This window comes from Rattus norvegicus, chromosome 7, assembly GCF_036323735.1.
Source record: "Rattus norvegicus strain BN/NHsdMcwi chromosome 7, GRCr8, whole genome shotgun sequence".
NCBI lineage: Eukaryota > Metazoa > Chordata > Mammalia > Rodentia > Muridae > Rattus > Rattus norvegicus.
Window position 1 is genome coordinate 76,246,941 of NC_086025.1, and position 21,100 is coordinate 76,268,040.

Consider the following 21,100-nt stretch of genomic DNA (forward strand, 5'->3'; position numbering starts at 1 on the left):
AGTTCTGAAGTGTGCTAATAGTAATCTGACTGCAGAACAAACTTGGACTCTAAGTGAAAGCTGCTGTAAGTCTACCATGTTGACTTATCTAGTCAACTACCACACACGTACACCTCCAAGGGTTTTTTGTGGTCTTACACAAAGAACAAAGACAGCAAACCTTTCTTCTCTGAAAATTAGCCTCAAAATTACATCATCTTTGAGAATTAACATGAAAATAAATAAAACTGAAAAAATCTAAAAGAACTAAAGACTTCAAACAACAAACTACTAAATATTCTGTAGCAAACCACAGAGAGTATTATGTGGAAGTCAGCAAGCCATCTATGTAATTATTAAATGGGAGCTAAAACTTGAAAGTTAAATTTGATTATATACAATATGAAATTCTCTACACTAACAAAAGAGAAATCAAAGATGTCTACAAAAAATAAATAACACTTACTTATAAATTTGTAAATTAATGAAGGCCATGAAAATGTCAGGAGCTACTGCATTCCCTAAGGTAGCCAAAATGTTCTCTACTGGAAAAAGAAATTTAACTCAACTCTAGTTCTGCCTTCACTTATTTATAAGTAAACACCACAAGGAAAAAAAATCCTGAGTTAGACACATGCATGTAATCCTAGATCCAGAAAAACAGGCAGAAGGATCACCAGAAATTTGCAGACAGTTTGACCTACAAAGCAATATCCTGTTCTCAAAAATCCAAGTCCCCGGGGGCTCAGGAAGAAGAGAAACAAAAAGGAGAGACCTCCATCCTCTCTAGGTTTAAGTTTTCTGTTGACACTAACATGAGTTACTATTAAATGATTCTCAGAAAGACAAGCACTGTGAAGAGTTATTATCAGAAGACGATTATACACTATCACTGCTGAGCTTTTTTAAAAACTACATTAAAAAAAAACACTAGTTGTACTTAGTTAAATTAATCTAACAATTATATTCTTATGCCAAAGAATCTGTGCACAGCATTAGTCTATAATGAACTTTTCAGAACATAACCGTTCTTTAATATTAAAAAAAAACTTACCCCATGCTTGTCTGCCAGGTAGTCAAACAACATCCGGCCATCCCTTAACATTGGAAAAGTGAGTAGTGTTATGCTTTATTCACTATAGCACACAAAATATGCAGCTCTCTCTTCTAAGTTATCATCCTAAGTCACTTTCAATCCCTTAATACTTAAGCAGAAACATAACTTTGAGAATAAAATAGCACATGTCAAATTTTGATATAAGAATTTATAAACACAAACTTGAAGTTTTCTTTCAGATTTCCTAAGCTTTTGACTGAAGACCAAACTTAGAAGATGGCCTATGTTTACAAACTCCACACAATTATGAGTCATATTAAGCTACTGAATAGCCCAACTTTGCTTTCGTAAGTTAATTTTGCATTAACAAACCAGTAAAAAACAAGTTTAACAAGAACACTGAGGGAAAAGACTAAAAAGTCAAGATGCTTATCTTCACATTCTTGAAAAGGAAAGGGTTTCTTAGGCTTCTTCATGTGGGAATATGCAATGGCCTGTAGCATGGTTTGGGAGATTAACTGGAAGGGGCCCCAAACATTAAATTACTGAATACAATACTAAATGTATACAAAGTTCAAACTTTCACTGTCTTCTGGTTGTTTCTCAGAATGTATATAAAATGCAAATACTACATGTTCAAATATAGTTCAAATACTCTATGTTGAAAATGTAAGGAGATTGGCAGAAAAAAATCATTTGTGTGAAAATAAGTAGTTTATATGACTTTGCAACAGTTGGATCCCGTCATTTGTTTTCAATGTAGTTCCTGCCTTAGTTTTTTTCTAGTGATGTGATTAAACATTCTCACCCGTGGAGGAAAGGGTTCACTTGACTTGTACTTCCCAATTACAGTGAGGGGAGTCAGGGCAGGAATTATAGACAAGAACCTGAGGCCATTGAAAATGCCACTTACTGGCTTGCTCCCCAAGGCCTTACTCATACAGTTTGCTTTCTTATACAACTCAGGACAACCTGCCCAGGGCTGACACTGCCTGCTCCTCTCTCCCACTTGGGCTGGGCCCTCCCACAGAAATCACCAATCAAAAAAATGCCTCACAAACTTGCCTAAGGCCAACTGGATGGAAGCAATTCCTGAAGTTCACCTTCCAGACTGGTCTGGCTTGTGTCAGGTTGACAATCAGCACAGCACCTGCTACCCTATGAATGGCACTCGTCTACTCTACGGTGAACACACCACATGTGCCTCTTACTAATTTCATCATCTCCAATCTTGTAAGATTTATTTTTATTATTTTTAACTCTGTGTCTATGTGCCTGTGTGGGTATTGTGCACACAGCTGCAGGTGCCTTCAGAGGCCAGGGCATAGGCCCCCTAGAGCTGAACTCATGAGCAGGTGAGTCACCTGAAGTGGGCTGGAAACCAAACTCCAGCCCTCTGCAGCAACAAATGGTCTCTACCATCAAGGCACCTCCCTCTGCAGCAACAAATGGTCTCTACCACTAAGGCACCTCCTCTGCAGCAACAAATGGTCTCTACCACTAAGGCACCTCCTCTGCAGTAACAAATGGTCTCTACCACTAAGGCACCTCCTCTGCAATAACAAATGGTCTCTACCACTAAGGCACCTCCTCTGCAGTAACAAATGGTCTCTACCACTAAGGCACCTCCTCTGCAGTAACAAATGGTCTCTACCACTAAGGCACCTCCAGTCCCACTCCAAATCTTTTAGTGCCTACTATGTCTTAAAATGTCTGTTCTAGTCTAACATCTGGATTCCTTCAACTTTTACGTTCTCCATACTGATATGAGGCCTGAAGGGCTCTAACTAGTCTTTGTACTACTATAAGTAAACAATCTAGTGGAGACATATGAACAGTCACACAGGAAGGTGGAGCTTTCTCCTTTGAACACAGCCTTTTTTATCTACAGCTGTATTGTGCACAGGCATACAGTATAATGTGGCACATACCTTAGTTATACTTTTACTGCTGTAGAGACAGAATGACCAAACAGCGCTTATAAACATTTAACTGGGCCTGGATTGTAGTTTCAGAGATTTAGCACACTATCACTATGGTAGGAAATATGGCAGACACAGTGCTAGAGGAGCTGAGAGTTCTACATTTTGACCCACAGGCAAAAGTGAATGCCACAGACCAGCTTGAGCATACAAGACCTCACAACCAATCTCCAGTGACACATTTCCTTCAACAGGGCCACACTCCTAATAGCGCCACCCTCTGTGACCAAGCATTCAAACACAAGAGTCTATTGGGCCGTTTCTATTCAAACCACCACAGCATGTAGGTACGGAGCATATTATAACGTGGCAGAATACGTGGGCTTTTCTAATGACACCAGGAAATGCTTTCGCAAGTCACAGTGTCTTACAATCTTGGTATAAATATGTATTCTAGAAACTAACAGCATGGCAGGATAATAACAATTCTGAAGTGAATGCATCAGTCGGGTACCTAAGACATCACAACAGTAACACTGTTTTAGTAGAGAGCTGGCTCAGCTGCTAAGACCACCTATCTGGTGGTTCACAACGACCTGTACCTCCAGTACCAAGGGATCTGACCCTGTCTTCTGGGCTCCAAGTAAAACAGACTTGTATGCGTGCACATAAACAAAACACTCATCCACATAAAAAAGTAAATATTAACATGCATTGTTAGAAAAATCCTACAACTCTAAAGATAAGTGGGAATAAATGAATGAAGCCATCACTTAATGTCATGAGTTTTACTCTAAGATATGAGTTTAACTGTTACATTAGCCCGGCAAAGGAAACTAAACTTCAAATTAGCAGGTTACCTGGTTGACTGCATCTGCCTTGTAGTTTCTGGATCTTCAAACATCTTCACAATTGGCTCTGTTTCTGCCTGGAGTTGTTTCAGCTGTGCAACAACTGTGGTTCTTTTTTCTCTCAGAGCTAATGAAAAACATGAGTACTAGAAAGTTAAACCACACCATTCCAGGAGACTGTCTAGAGAAGTTTCCGTTAACTCAAAGTATATACACTTATTTATTCCTCATACTTTCAATTCACATGCCAGGAACCACCACATCAACAACTTCCTCAAATTCACAACTTCCTTTTGCTAGAGCCACAAAAGCACATAAAAGAAAAGGGACTCATCCACCTACTGTGGAGAGGAAAACTGGACACATACTATGAAGAGCAGGGATGGGTGGTGCTGAACGCAGGCAGGAAATGTCACTTGTCATCTGGCTTTCTAGGCTTTCATTTCAAGTATTCTACTTGTTACTATTTAATTACTGACTGACTCATAGGCTAGGACTTTTGAACAGTCACTATGCTGAGGGGTTTATATGTTATTACTAGGTATTAATAGGTAGGTAGACTGTAATTTGAATCTAGTCAAGGATCTTTGTTTTTACTGTGTTTCAACTGCAATTTCACAAACCAAATTCCATAGATTCTGCTTACTATACCACCACCAAAATAAAGATAAAACACATACATAATCTATTTGCAAAATGTCTCAGGTTGACTGTCAGTGACTAATAGTCACTGTCCTTGTGGTAGTACGCACTTATACTTCTAGCTACTTAGGAAGCGGAGATAGAAGTAGACACAGTGAGACTGGAGATGGCTCAGCAGTTAAAGCACTTGCTATGCCTGCACAGGAGCTCACGGTAGTTCCCAGAACAACTCAGTGGCAGGCAATGCAAAGCCCTCTTCTGACCTTCCAGGGCACCAGGCACACACATGGGCATGCCAACATTCATACACATAATAGAAAAATGTAGGAAAAAAACTTTTACTTGCATCACAAACCAATGTTAATAGTTGCTGCCTACAAATTCAAAAAAGCTATACTGACTTTAACAATGTCTGCTTCATATCACCCTCCCATTCTAGAGCAGTGCTTCCATCTCCACACACAGATACTATTTTTATTCCAAATTTTACTTTAAATATAGTTATTTCTGTGTGAATGATGGGGATTATCTGTGTGAGCAGATAGGGTTGTTTCTCTCTTCTATTGTAGGTTCCAGGGAGCAAATTCAGGTCATTGCTTTACTCTATGAGCCACCTCTGTGCTTAAGACATATGTTAATAATCAAAAACAAAACAAAACAACTCTTCCAAGTTCATGTCCAAAAAAGGGGGGGTTGGTGGGTGGGAGAACCTGATATCAAAATCTGAAAAACAGCAATTTTAAACACAGAACACTCTGCTGTAGCCAGAATTTGTTCCAGGCACAGGGGAAGGGGAGGGAAGGGGGATTGGTGGGGATGGGGTAGGGATGAGCTACAGTATTTTTTGAGGCATGGTACTACATAACTGTGGTAGGTTTGGGACTTGCTATATTGACCAGGCTACTCTTAAACTTACAGAAAATCACCTGCCTATGCCTCTAGGGTATTGGGATTAGAGGTGTATACCACAATGTTCGGCCCATAACACTTAAGGGATCATTTTTCTGTTCTTTTCATTGTCAAGAATTATCTACTGTACTGAACCAGTTTGGAAACCATTCTCTTAATAGTTCCCTAACTTCACTGTAGGGCCTCAGCAGTTTCTAATCAAACACTTCTGGATTGTATGTAAAATCCAAGTTTTTTAAGGAATTCTTCCAAGGGAACTGGTGATGCTAGTCTTAGAGACCACACCCTGAGAAGTCTCAAGACCAAAGAACTGCAGCAGCATGAGAAAATCTTAAGTAGACAGCCTATAGAATACAACTTTGATAGTTTAATACAACTGTTACACAGAGTACAGCTTTAATACAACTTTTATATGAAGTACAACTTTGATGGCACACACTATGATCTGAAGGTATTTAATCAACATGTTTAAAGTAGATTCACATCTTTCACTAGGAGAAACCACCCCTTAGCATCCTTGTAATCTTCCTATTCCTTTTCACCCAACAACTTGAAGAACTTGATCATTAAACTTTTTGGCTATAGTTCTCTCATGTATCACATAAAACATACATTTTCAGCTATTGTCAAGCTTTAGTTGTAACATTAAAACTTACCATGGGGAATATCATCGGAATAAAGGTTTTTGTAAACATCCATAGCAAAGTCCACCATATTGGTATCACTAAGAAGATCCAATTTTCCTTGTAATAATTCTTTCTCATTATAAATCTGCAAGGAAAAAAACCCTTACGTTATATAATATGTTATATATAATACGTTATATAAATATAACGTATAATTTTAACGTTATATTTAAGTTCTTCAGTTTATTAAAAAAACATACTTCATGCAACTATTTTGAAAATGTGTTTGTATATGGGTTGGTGAGTTGGTTCAGCAGGTAAAGTACTTGCTGAGCATGTAAGTCAGGAGAGCAGTTTTCAATCCCTGAACGTCACACAAAGATGAAGAGAAATGACTTCATAAAGTTATCCTTTGTTCTCTGACCTCCACACATGTGTGCTGTGGAGCTAGTGCACCCTAGAGCCCCCACCTCTCACAATTTTTACTTAAAAATGCATCATAGGGCTAGATATACAGGTCAGTAGCAGAATCCTGGCTTAGTGTATATAAAGTCAGAGTCACCACCAGTATAACCTGTGTGAGTTTGTCCATATACAGACACACTCACAGACAGACAGACAGGCACACAGGCACGCACGCACGCTAAACATTTTGTAAAAAGAAAAGCAACCAATAGAGGAAGCACCCAATTCACACAAAATATCCTGTCTCCCCAAAGATTTGGAAATGTACTTCATTCCCACTGACTTCTGATCTCAATTACTGTTTTATCAAGCAATCTTTTATTCATTCTAGAAAAGTTACGCAATATACAAAAGTCTCCATAGCTTCTCCACTACAAAGCAAGCGTCCTTGCTTCTTCTCCATGTCCAGGTAATCAGGGATAGGCTCTTAAATGTTTTACCTCTTTACTGTCCTTTGCATCCCCATGACGGCTACCCACCACTCCTTGATGTGACCTTTATCTTTACTTCTCATTTAAGAGTTGCAATCGTTTGAATGCTTCCCCATCTGTACCTCTAAGTTTAAACTAGCACCAATTTTTTAAGTCAACAACCTCATGACAAGTTTTTGCTTTGCAAAGGATTCTGGAAACACATATTAACTCACAAGAAATAAATTATACATACAGACTTACACAAACATAAAGGCTACTTGAGAATATGTAAGGAATCTGAGAGATACTTAGTCAAAGACTCATTTTCTGAGTTTAATCTTGCAAAGGAAAGATCGCGAAAGAATCCACAACTATGTAACACAGATTCAAAACTGAATGTTTCAAAATGTGTACAAAACTCCAACAAAACAGTAATAAAGAACAATTAATCTAACTGAAATGGCTAAAACACCTTAATAGTCACTAACAGAACAAGATAATCAAATGAACAAAAAAAATCTCAACTTCATTAATCAAAAGGAAGTGCATATAAAAACTATGATAAAAACAAAACAAAAAGCCTGAGAGTATCAGTATTAATGTGAATGCAGACTAAATGGAATATTCAAATCCTACTGGCAAGAATAGTCACTTAAGAAAAAATATTTCTACCTCCTGAAGTCATCATGCTTTGACTCACAAACTGTGCAAAATATCAGAACAAGATTAATCTATTTAAAAGTATATTCCTAAAAGTGCTTATATTAAAGTATAAAAGTATATTCCTAAAAATGTTTATACACAGTTGTTTAATACTAGAATGGATAGACAAACTGGTACAATACCATCAGCACTGAATAAACTGCCATTAAGGTGAGTGACTTTCACAGAGCAGTAGGAGGGCAAGATGACACGAATTAGTTCATGAAGCCAGGGGCACTGATATATACTTATAATACCAACACTCAGGAGGACCTCTGGAGTTGGGAGTTCTAGACCACTAGGGCTACACAGGGAAACTGTTTCTAAAAACAGAGCTTAGAATATAGATCACAGTGGAAGACAGCCTGTCAGTTACATGAAGAGATTGGGGTTCAATCCCTAGCATTAAGCAAGTATACATCCCTATTGGCAAATTTCTATGAAGAAAAAAGAAGTTGGATATGGTGATATACTTTTGTAAATTTAGCAATTGGGAGACTGACAGGCTGGTAAGTGGTTCAAAGCCCGGCAAGCAAGATCTTATCTTAAAAGAAAAACAACCTTCACAAAAGTCAAACAAATCTATCACATGAACAGAGCTTACACTGAGAGGCAGAATGACTAAGAAGTTGGTTAAAACAGAAAAATAGAAAAACAAAAACAAAATAAAACAAACCTTCTGAAGTGCAGAGGAATTAAGACAGGGCAAGGACCTTAACCCATGTCCAAATTCAAATTCTTATCTTGGCACCATCTAACCTGACACTTCACATAATAAACTGTGGCATGCAAATACATAATTCATTCAACTATTCCATGAATGTCAAAAGCCTTTTTAAGGAGCACCTAGGTTAGAAGCCAGCTGTTACTCTCCTGGAACTCATATCCTCCAGTAGATTACAAATGTGTACCTATTGGCAAACATATGATCCCTGCCTCTGTTCCAGTTGCCTGGCATTCAGGACTCAATCCCCCTTCCCAAAGTCCTTTTTGCCCATTAAAGATAAAAGAAATTCTTGGATTTTAACAGTACTTGGTCAATACTTGTCCCCTATGTACCACTGTTACCTTACAGACACATCATACGAAAAAAGTGAGATGACGGAGTTTTAGCTTGGATATTTAGGAACCATCTTCCTCTTGAAGTATTAAAGACATCTTAATAACATCCTACCTGGTGTTTCCACTAAGTATCAGTTATAATTTGCCTACGAATAAACAATCTACACTTACACATTCCTCCCTGTTTGCCTTAAAAACATAAATGCATTAAAAAAAACCCCACAAGAATATGAAGTTCAGGCAGATTCAAAATATCTGCTACACTAGCAAGGCGAAGGATTTCAATATATATATTTCTCATGTACCTTTGCTAAAGGACCCTGGTTTACCCAGAAAATGAAACAAAAGACAGACAGAACTTTTATCTCTAGTGTATAGACTGAAAAATTCAATGCAAAAAGAATATATCCATCAAGCTCAAGTCTCACCTGTCAAGGCATTTTTCAGCACTTACTTAAAATTGATTTCGCTCTTCCCTAGTGACAATACGCTTGTTTAGAAAGTTTCTTATGAATATAAATATTATACCTATCATATAAACCATAGCTATCTGGAAGCTTATATATGTCATCAAAACAGTTTTACCACACTTTTTAGAAAACTGCCAGTGACACAAAAATATCTGTTCCCTGAATCTACAGTTCTCTAGTTATAATCTGTGTCCAGAAAACAGAATTCATTAACTCTTCTAGACAAAATTCTAGCCTTACATTTTACTTACTGTAATTAGTAAAATGCATCAATTTCCCCGTAAAGTCACTATATAGTTAGGTCTAATATTTCTAATTCAATATTTCTCAGAACCCCCAATGTCCTAAATTTAGAGTTGAAACGTATTAAGTCCCCAAACTACATACTTAGTGAGGATATCTCATAGAACATTAACGACTGAATCACACTACGTTAAGTCTAAACATCAACACTAGGAAACAAAGTTTACATTGCAGCTCGTGGGACTGTGGGTTATTCTTCGTCTTCACCCTCATCTGACAACGTACGCTCCATTTCTACGAAGTAAATATCAAAGTCCCGGAAATTCACAGCAAAGCATCCTCAATTTCAAGGAAATTAAGAGTGCCAGATACTACTTTTTAAGTGTAAGAGAATCTTGTTATGGGATTCTGAGCACAACCCCAATCCAAGGACACTGACTCGGTTTCTAAAAAGAAAAATGAAACTTCCAACAGGATCCGTGAGGAGCCAAAAGCTCCAGCGCTCCTCCGGCACAGCCACCGCAGCTTCAGGCGAGTACAGACCAGGCCGACACCAGGATCCTGCACCTCAGGCCAGGAAGTAAATACCTCGGCATCGTCAGAACCCGGCGCTATCACCTCACTCCTCCGAAGGCACAGTTGAGTCCCACCGCCCTGAGCACCCCAACTGCGATACAGTAAGCGAGAAGCTACCGGGCCCAGCTGGTGTCAGGCCGGCTCAAGCCGGCTTCCGGCTCGCACGTGTGTAGGCCCTGCCGCCACCTCCCTGCTTCTCTAGGCGCCTCTCTCGTTCCTACGCCGTCCTCCTTCTCAAAGCTTCCTCACCTCTTTCACAGAGAGAAACTCAAGAAGCGGAAAGACCAGGTGTCGATCCAGAAAATGCGCGATGCGAGTAGTCAAGTCGTACTCCGCCATCTTGCCGGGGGAAAGGAGGGCTTGTTCGCTATAACTTTATTGACAGCGCAGAGAGGCGGACAGGCCGCGCACTGCGCATGTGCACTCGTGGTCCCGCCGGGGCGGGCTGATGACAATGGCCGCGCGTGCGCCTTGTGGGCCCTCCCAACCACTCCGGCCTCTCCCTCCTTCTGGGTGGGGCTCAAGCCTTGAACAAAATTTCTCCTGTTCTGGCTCTTTCTAGAAAGCCTTCTTGTACCAATAAAGTAATGCTAGTTTAGGAAGGAAGGAAACCAAGAGTTTAGTTTTACACATAAATTGATGAAATCTGTCCTGCTTGAGAGATTGGAGAGAGTGATTATTAGTTTGAAACTACAACGAGGTCTTATCTTAAATAACATCATTCTTAAATCCATATCACTGAGATCAGAAGACCCACGTTTAATCTGCCCCTTTGTGAAGCCTAAGTAAAGAAAAAGAGAGATGATTATGCTCTTTGCCAGCTTACCCTTGCTCTCCTTAGCAAGTTCATTCCTTCACTGGCATTAAACCTAGTTCTTCTGGAATCAGAGAAAGAACTGGAAGAGCTTGAAGGGGCTCGAGACCCCATATGTACAACAATGCCAAGCAACCAGAGCTTCCAGGGACTAAGCCACTACATAAAGACTATACATGGACTGACCCTGGACTCTGACCTCATAGGTAGCAATGAATATCCTAGTAAGAGCACCAGTGGAAGGGGAAGCCCTGGGTCCTGCTAAGACTGAATCCCCAGTGAACGTGATTGTTGGGGGGAGGGCGGCAATGGGGGGAGGATGGGGAGGGGAACACCCATAAAGAAGGGGAAGGGGAGAGGTTAGGGGGATGTTGGCCCGGAAACCGGGAAAGGGAATAACACTCGAAATGTATATAAGAAATACTCAAGTTAATAAAATACAAAACAAAACAAAACAAACAAACAAAAAAAACCTAGTTCTTCTGGATTCCGGCATCGACTGAAGACTTCCTAAGACATCCAACCTGAATTGAACAGCTACTATACTCTTGGACTTTACAGTGGGAGACAGCCATTTTTGGAATAGACCATAACCTATTACCCATTCAAAAAAAACCCTATTTACACACACACACACACACACACACACACACACACACACACACACACACACACACAATTATTCAATCAGTCTGTCTCTCTAGAAAGCCCTAACTAATATAACATAGTTGGAGGAGAGGAGAGCCTGAGGCTCCAAGTACCAGTTAATTAAGTGAAGTAGCCCTGATAGTTCATGGCAATAGCCTACATTCATGTTTAAATTGTTCACAACAATTCATTTATTTAACTTTATTTAAACTATCCACAACAATTTTTCTTCTGTTAATATTTGACTCTGGTTATTTTCTCTTGACACATTCTATCCCCCTCCCCTGTTTCGGTTATTTTCTTTATTTACATTTCAAACTGTTCCCAGTTTCCCCTCCACAAATCCCCTAAACTCCCTGTCCTGTCCCCCTCCACCCTGCTTCTATGAGGGCGTTCCTCCCCCCACCCCCAGTTCCCCACTCCTCCCTCACTGCCCTAGCATTACCCTACACTGGGGCACCAAGCCTTCACAGGACCAAGGGAGCTTCTCTCCCATTGATGCCAGATAAGGCCATCCTCTGCTACATATGCAACTGGAACTATGGGTTTCTCCATGTGTATGTACTCTTTGGTTGGTGGTTTAGTCCCTGGGAGCTCTGGGGTATCTGGTTGGTAGATATTGTTGTTCTTCCTATGGGTTTGCAAACCCCTTCAGTTTCTTCAGTCCTTCCCCTAACTCCCCCACTGGGGTCCCTGTGCTTAGTCCAATGGTTGGCTGCAAGCATCTGCGTCTTTATTGGTCAGGCTCTGGCAGAGCCTCTCAGGGGACAGCTATAGCAGGCTGCTAGCAGCAAGCACTTCTTGGCATTAGCAATCCTGTCTGGGTTTGGTGGCAGCATATGGGATGGATCCCCAGGTGGGGCAGTCTCTAGATGGCCTTTTCTTCAGTCTCTGCTCCACTCTTTGCCCCTGTACTTCCTTTAGATAGGAGAAATTATGTTCATAGCTGTCTTATTTATAATAGCCAGAAGCTGGAAAGAATCCAGATGTTCCTTAACAGAGGGATGGACACAGAAAATGTAGTACACTTACACAATGGAAACTACTCAGCTATTAAAAATAATGACTTCATGAACTTCACAGATAAATGGATGGAACTAGAAAATATCCCGAGTGAGGTAACCCAGTCACAAAAGAATAGCCACAGTATGTACTCACTGGAAAGTGGATATTTCTCAAAAGCTCTCAGAATACCCAGGATACAACTCACAGACCATATGAAACTCAAGAAGAAAGACCAAAGTGTGGATACCTCTTAGAAGCAGAGACTAAATGATCACCAGGAGGTAAAGGGTGGGAGGAACTTGGAAGGAAGAAAGGGGGGGAGGGGACAGGATCAAGTGTGGGAGGAGACAGGGGGTGGAGATGGACAAAGGGTCAGGAAAGGGAACAGAGGTGTGTAGGAAGGGGGTACGGGAAATTGGTGTTAGCCCCAAAAGTTCCAGATGCCAGGAAAGCAAGCAGCTCATAGGATGCAACAGGGATGACATTAGCTCAAACACTGAACAAAGGGGACAGAGAACCTGTAGACACCATATCCAGAGCTTAGGCATGGCCCCAGGGTGAGGGGTGAGGCCACCCACCCATCTTAAAAATGTTAACCCAGAATTGCCCCTGTCTAAAGGCACATTCCATTCTACTGATGATCTTAACACGGGCCCTTTTAATCAGTTGTGGGTGATAAATCTGCTCCTAATGAACGCAAAAAGATGCAGAATGGGGTTTGGATGCTGGTAGTACTAGGTACAATACTGATCTAAATAACTAATGGAAGAATAGAGTATCATGAGAGGCCAACTGGAGTATGAGAAGCACAGAGAGTATCAATCAGGCTGATGCCCAGTAGATTATCAGTGGAATACTGAGGATGAAGCCTGGCTGATTGGGTGTGCTGAATCTTCTAATAGACAGAGAATAGAGCACTGAAAGTGATTCAGGAACCACGTGCATACCCCAGAGACACAGAGAATGGAAAAATGAAAGAGTAACCTGAGGAAATGAACTTGGAAATTTAGCTGAAGACTAGCGTCTATAAAAAAGGATGTGGTCCCAGGAAAAATAAAAAAAGGACAAGGGTCAAATATAGTTGAGAACAATTAGAAATTTAGCTTAAGTCCTGAGGAGCCTTAAAGAATTTTTGAGTGTGAAAGAGAATAGTCCTGTATTTCACGAAGGTTAATTCTAACAGTTGTGCGGCTAGTGGGTTGCATGAGTGATATGTGGGGAGTCTATAAAGGCCTTCAAGCTAGACTGGGAAGCCTTGATTTGACCGCATAGGCAGTGAGAACCATTTATTAAGTTTTGAAATTGAAAAAGACATGAAGTCAGTGATTTTTCTTTTGTCCCTTAAAATTAAACTGGATTTGATTTATTATGATTAAAGTTGTGACAGATTGGAAACTCTTTATTTGCCTGGCTTTTCCTCTGGAATTTTCCTTGTTGGTTAATTAAAAATGCCTTTTTTCTTTATATATACATATATATAAAAGGGAGGTCCATTTTTAAATATGGAAAATCTAATTTTATTGATGTAGTCTCTTCTAGTGTTTTCAGAAAAGAGATATTACAGGGAAAACACAAGAGGAGCCTCACCTGATCTACTCTGGTGTAAAGTTTGCTAACAAACTCACCAGATGTTTAATGAATATTTAATGAATGTTTAATGAATCATTGATGGATATTGAATGATCACCATATTGAGCTCTTGAGGGACAAAGGAAAAAAATTAATTCTAGCCCACAAGAACGAGTTTCAAAGGGGTGGCAATTATGCAAAGCATAAGCCAATCATAACATCATGTGAGGATACTCTTGTGCAGTGTTCCTGGGGCTTGGCGGGGGAAATCACTCACTGCCAGAGAGAATAAGAGCTTCCTGGGGAAGTTAGCATTAGACTACCTCTATCTGTACATATAGATTGGGAAGGCATACACATTTAAGAAGAAGCATAGTATGGATGGAGACTTTGAAAAATTCTTAATGGCAGGAAGAACAGGGATCATATATCTACTGGTCAGACATGAGTCCATATCAGGGCATCATGGCTAAGTTGTCCTAAGGCCATGAATATGCTGTTGAATTGAGTTCTATGCTGCAGAATAATTATTTATTTAATGTACTTCCAAGGATAGAGCTCAGGGCTTAGCAAATGGTAGGCACGTTCTTTGCCACTGAACTACATCCCCAAACTGTAGACTTTTTGATGTGGGGTTTTGCTGTGAAGTATAGGCGGGACTCCAATTTTAGAACCTATGTGCTGAGGTGGTAGATGGGTTCCTTTCATTGTACTGTACATTTTTAGTATAATGGGTCAAGAGAGTGATTCCTAACATTGATTTTTCTGTTGATTCTCATGATATCTTTTTTTTTTACCATGTCCCCTTTTGTCTCCTAGGAGTCTGACCATATTTACATAGACCACTATAATGTTCATCCAAATGTGTCTCTCACCTGAGCCTATCTACCACAATGTTTGAATGGTTGCCAAATTCATATATCAGAAACTTGTTCCCTGATGTTCACATTTTCAGTGATTGGCCCTAATGTGACATTCATTGTTCAGAGATGCAATCTAATGTGATTAATGGACCATAGTGGAGTGTACTGGCTGGTTTTGTGTGTCAACTTGACACAAGCTGGAGTTATAGAGAAAGGAGCCTCCCTTGAGGAAATGCCTTCATAAGATATAGCTGTAAGTCATTTTCTCAATTAGTGATCAAGGGTGGGAGGGCCCATTGTTGATGGTGCCATTCCTGGGCTGATGGTCCTGGATTCTATAAGAAAACAAGCTGAGCAAGCAAGAGGGAAGCAAGCCAGTAAGCAGCACCCCTTGATGGCTTCTGCATCACGTCTTCCTTTCAAATTCTTGCCCTGTGTGAGTTCCTGTCCTGACTTCCTTTGGTGATGAACAGCAATGTGGAAGTATAAGCTGAATAAACTACTTCTGGCCCAACTTGCTTCTCAGTCATGATGTTTTACAGGTTTAACTCTTTTTAGCTCACTTTTATGATGTTTTTGTCTTTCTACATGGGCCGATACAGCATAATGATCTTGTACTCCCAACCATCAGAACCAGGATTTTGGTTTAGTACAAATTACCTAGTCTATGATACTCTGTTACAGTAGCACAAACAATGATTTGAAATAGGTACAATCCTGTTCATGAACTGAATTATGCTCTCTCCAGGTAGACAGGCTGATATCCTAGACCTAGTACCTCAGCATGTGACTGTATTTGGAGATAACATTTTGAAAAATAATTAAGTCAAAACCAGGTTATTATAGGGGGTTCAGATTCATTATAAGTAGAATCCACATAGAAAACAGAGATTAGGGCAAGATATGTATTATGGAAAGATGTTGTAGACATATATATCTATAAGAGAGAGGGAAGCTTTATGAAAGAGAATCTATAGCATATTAATATTGGGTATTTTAGCCTTCAGAAACAAAAGAAATGTCTGTTGAGTGAACCATGCAATCTGTGATGATTTGACATGGCTGTCTAACCAATATACCAAGTCATTTCCTGTTTTATATACACTTTTAACATTCTTTTTAAAAAAATTACTTTACATCTAGATCACTGCCCACCCTCCTCCTGTTCCCCTTACCATACTCCCTTCCCTATCCCCTCTTCCATTCTCCTCTGAGAGGATGGAGGTCCCCCCTGGGTATTCCCTAACCCTGGCACATCAAATCTTTGCAGGTCTAGGTGAAACCTCTTTCACTGAGGCAGACAAGGCAGCCAAGTTAGGGGCAAAGAATCCACAGACAGGCAACAGGCAGCTTTAGGGACAGCTCCCACTTCAGTTATTGGGGAGCCATATAAAGGTACAGCTCCATATCTGCTACATATGTGCGGGGGTTCTCCGTCCACTTTGGTTGGTGGTTTTTCTCTGAGAGCTCTGGGGGGGGGGGGGGTTCAGGTTAGTTGCTTCTGTTGTTCTTCCTGTGGAGCTCCCATCCCCTTGGGGCTCAATCTCTCCCCCAACTCTTTCACAAGACTCCTTGAATTTCAGCCAATGTTTGCCTGTGGGTCTCTGCATCTATTACAGTTAGCTGTTGGGTGGAGCCTCTCAGAGGGTAGTTATGCTAGGCTCCTGTCTGCAAGCACATCAGTGTATCATTAATAGTGTCAGGGATTGGTGCTTGCCCATGGAATGGATCTCAAATTGGGCCAGTTATATTTAGCCACTCCCTCAGTCTATGCTCCATGCCCCCTATTCCTGCATTTCTTGTAGATAGAACAAATTTAGTTTTGTGGGTGGATTGGTGTCTATATTGCTTTATTGGGGTTCCTGCTTGGCTACACAATGTGGCCTCTTCAAGTTCCACATCTCCAATGTAGTGAGTCACATCTAATCACCATTGATTCTTGGGCATTGTATTAGTCAGGGTTCTCTAGAGTCACAAACTTATGGGTACTCTATATAGTAAGGTAATTTTCTAATGATCTACAGTCTGTAGTCAAATTCCCCAACAATCACCAACAGCAGCTATGAATGGAAGTCAAAGGATCTAGCAGCAGCTCAGTCCCACAAGGCAAGCAGGCAAAGGAGACTCTTCCTTCTTCCAATGTCTTTGTGTAGGTCTCCAGCAGAAGGTGTGGCCCAGATTAAAGGTGTGAACAGCCACACCTGAATCTGGGACTTGCTTTGTCCTAGATGACCTTGAACTCAGAGACCTTTTTGCCTTAGTCTCCTAGGATTCATAGCCAATATGCCTCAAGTTTGCCATGCCAAGATCCAGGTCAGAAAATTGTATCTCCCAGCCTCAAGATCAGGATCATAGGTGAGCCTTCCAATTCTGGACTGTAGTTCATTCCAGATATAGTCAAGTTGACAACCAGGAACAATCATTATAACCCACCCCTTAACAACTTGACACAAATTAAATCTCAGGTCCACATGAAACATTAACAAGGTCATGAATATGCCTAACATGATATAACTATTCCTTGTACAATCCCAAATACACTTGTAAATTTACAATGGGACAATGTCCTTTGGGAACATTCTTTTAGTATCTCAACTTAAATACCAATTGACATTAAAGAAATTGGGAGAAAGACAAATGGGCTCTTAACAAAATAGAACAGAAGCACTCATATTACTTTATAATCCTTGTTTCTGCAACTGGTTACATGGCCATAGCTGGTATTTATAACTATCTTCCTCCGCTACCCATTCTGTATTTCCTCCATCCTCTGCAATCACCTCAGCAGGTCTTGGCTCTTTTCCTGGAGGAGTGACCCATGCCTTTATTTCTGATGGGTCTGCGTTCTTTGTCACCCTGCTTGGATTAGGCTGTTGTATTTTCCCATTGACTTTAATCACAGAACATGGTAGTACTAAGAGATGTCCAAAGGAATCTTTTGCACTCCAGATGTAATCCTTCTTACCTCCATTGTGGAGAGGCAATCCAATTTCCCCGTGGTAATCTGGATCTATCACCCCTCCTAACACTGTTATTCCTTTCTTAGCCTGCTGGTTTAAGGGCACTAGACACCCAAAATGATCAGGGGGAAGTCTGAGCTTCCAGTTCAATGGAATTTTTGTTGTGTCTCCTGGTCTCTGGAACATTCAAGAGATGCCCCTAACTCCCCTCGTCCCACCCCCATCCCTGCCACCCACCAATTTCCATTCACTCTCTTGGCCCTCTAGCACTCTGTACTGTCTCTCCTCTTACCTGATCCTGAAACCCTGCCATTCTTCTCTCTATCCCCCTCTCAACCAATCCCCTCCCTTCCTTCTGTCTCCTATGACTATTTTATTCCCCCTTTTAAGTAATATTCAAGCATCCATTCTTGGGCCTTCTTTCTTGTGTAGCTTTTTTGTGTCTGTAGAGTATAATGTGAGAACCCTCTACTTTATGACTAATATACACTCTTTATTGATTACATGCCATGCATGCATGTCCTTTTGGGTCTGGTATACCTCACTCAGGATGATGTTTTCTGGTTCCAGACCCTTGCCTGCACACTTTTAACATTCTTAACACTTTCCACAATGACAGCCTCTCTTCAGAATCTTACATCCCTTCCACAATAATCTCTGCTCAAACTTCCAGTGTTGCTGTTTCTTCAGTAAAACTTAAAATAGTCTTCTCTCCCCTTTCACCCTATGATGTAATCTTTTGAAGACTCAGACAAAACATTGCCTTCTTCATTCTGTATTCTTGCATGTGCAAAACAGACGTGAAATAATCTTTTCTAACACTTTCTTTTGAAAATGAAGTTTTGGAAGTCCCACACCCGCGGATCCCGGCCCGCAGCAGCTCTCTGCTCCCAGACCTGGTGAGAGAGAGACCCAACCGCCTGGTCAGGTGGGCACTCCTGAGGCTGCAGAGCAGAAGAGACCACCAACACTGCTCACCCCTGCCCACATCCCTGGCCCAAGAGGAAACTGTATAAGGCCTCTGGGCTCCCGTGGGGTAGGGCCCAGGAGCAGCAGGACTTCTGCGCCTGAGACACCGCCGGAACCTGAAAGAAACAGACCGGATAAACAGTTCTCTGCACCCAAATCCCGTGGGAGGGAGAGCTAAACCTTCAGAGAGGCAGACAAGCCTGGGAAACCAGAAGAGACTGCTCCCTGCACACACATCTCGGACGCCAGAGGAAAAAGCCAAAGACCATCTGGAACCCTGGTGCACTGAAGCTCCCGGAAGGGGCGGCACAGGTCTTCCTGGTTGCTGCCGCTGCAGAGAGCCCCTGGGCAGCACCCCACGAGCGAACCTGAGCCTCGGGACCACAGGTAAGACCAAATTTTCTGCTGCAAGAAAGCTGCCTGGTGAACTCAAGACACAGGCCCACAAGAACAGCTGAAGACCTGTAGAGAGGAAAAACTACACGCCGGAAAGCAGAACACACTGTCCCCATAACTGACTGAAAGAGAGGAAAACAGGTCTACAGCACTCCTGACACACAGGCTTATAGGTCAGTCTAGCCACTGTCAGAAATAGCAGAACAAAGTAACACTAGAGATAATCTGATGGCGAGAGGCAAGCGCAGGAACCCAAGCAACAGAAACCAAGACTACATGCCATCATCGGAGCCCAATTCTCCCACCAAAACAAACATGGAATATCCAAACACACCAGAAAAGCAAGATCTAGTTTCAAAATCATATTTGATCATGATGCTGGAGGACTTCAAGAAAGACATGAACACACTTAGGGAAACACAGGAAATCATTAATAAACAAGTAGAGGCCTACAGAGAGGAATGGCAAAAATCCCTGAAAGAATTCCAGGAAAACACAATCAAACAGATGAAGGAATTAAAAATGGAAATAGAAGCAATCAAGAAAGAACACATGGAAACAACTCTGGATATAGAAAACCAAAAGAAGAGACAAGGAGCTGTAGATACAAGCTTCACCAACAGAATACAAGAGATGGAAGAGAGAATTTCAGGAGCAGAAGATTCCATAGAAATCATTGACTCAACTGTCAAAGATAATGTAAAGCGGAAAAAGCTACTGGTCCAAAACATACAGGAAATCCAGGACTCAATGAGAAGAGCAAACCTAAGGATAATAGGTATAGAAGAGAGTGAAGACTCCCAGTTCAAAGGACCAGTAAATATCTTCAACAAAATCATAGAAGAAAACTTCCCTAACCTAAAAAAAGAGATACCCATAGGCATACAAGAAGCCTACAGAACTCCAAATAGATTGGACCAGAAAAGAAACACCTCCCGTCACATAATTGTCAAAACACCAAACGCACAATATAAAGAAAGAATATTAAAAGCAGTAAGGGAAAAAGGTCAAGTAACATATAAAGGGAGACCTATCAGAATCACACCAGACTTCTCGCCAGAAACTATGAAGGCCAGAAGATCCTGGACTGATGTCATACAGACCCTAAGAGAACACAAATGCCAGCCCAGGTTACTGTATCCAGCAAAACTCTCAATTAACATTGATGGAGAAACCAAGATATTCCATGACAAAACCAAATTTACACAATATCTTTCTACAAATCCAGCACTACAAAGGATAATAAATGGTAAAGCCCAACATAAGGAGGCAAGCTATACCCTAGAAGAAGCAAGAAACTAATCGTCTTGGCAACAAAACAAAGAGAATGAAAGCACACAAACATAACCTCACATCCAAATATGAATATAAAGGGAAACAATAATCACTATTCCTTAATATCTCTCAATATCAATGGCCTCAACTCCCCAATAAAAAGACATAGATTAACAAACTGGATACGCAACGAGGACCCTGCATTCTGCTGCCTACAGGAAACACACCTCAGAGACAAAGACAGACACTACCTCAGAGTGAAAGGCTGGAAAACAACTTTCCAAGCAAATGGTCAGAAGAAGCAAGCTGGAGTAGCCATTCTAATATCAAATAAAATCAATTTCCAACTAAAAGTCATCAAAAAAGATAAGGAAGGACACTTCATATTCATCAAAGGAAAAATCCACCAAGATGAAGTCTCAATCCTAAATATCTATGCCCCAAATACAAGGGCACCTACATACGTAAAAGAAACCTTACTAAAGCTCAAAACACACATTGCACCTCACACAATAATAGTGGGAAATTTCAACACCCCACTCTCATCAATGGACAGATCATGGAAACAGAAATTAAACAGTGATGTCGACAGACTAAGAGAAGTCATGAGCCAAATGGACTTAACGGATATTTATAGAACATTCTATCCTAAAGCAAAAGGATATACCTTCTTCTCAGCTCCTC

At 40.9% G+C, this 21,100-nt stretch overlaps 1 protein-coding gene across 2 annotated transcripts in view; it reads right to left on the minus strand.

The window, feature by feature from the left end:
• Eif3e (eukaryotic translation initiation factor 3 subunit E) overlaps positions 1-10,406 on the minus strand; it is a 32,780-nt gene extending 22,374 nt beyond the window's left edge. Inside the window, exons 1-4 of one of the 2 annotated variants that reach the window (XM_063263243.1) lie at positions 10,167-10,406; positions 6,017-6,131; positions 3,819-3,936; positions 1,034-1,076 (exon numbers count right to left, since the gene is read on the minus strand). In XM_063263243.1, the coding sequence (XP_063119313.1) occupies positions 1,034-1,076; positions 3,819-3,936; positions 6,017-6,131; positions 10,167-10,256 (366 nt within the window). In that variant the 5' untranslated portion in view covers positions 10,257-10,406. The remainder of the gene's footprint in view (positions 1-1,033; positions 1,077-3,818; positions 3,937-6,016; positions 6,132-10,166) is intronic. The other variant, NM_001011990.1, reaches the window with a different exon arrangement.
• Positions 10,407-21,100: the final 10,694 nt, after the last annotated feature.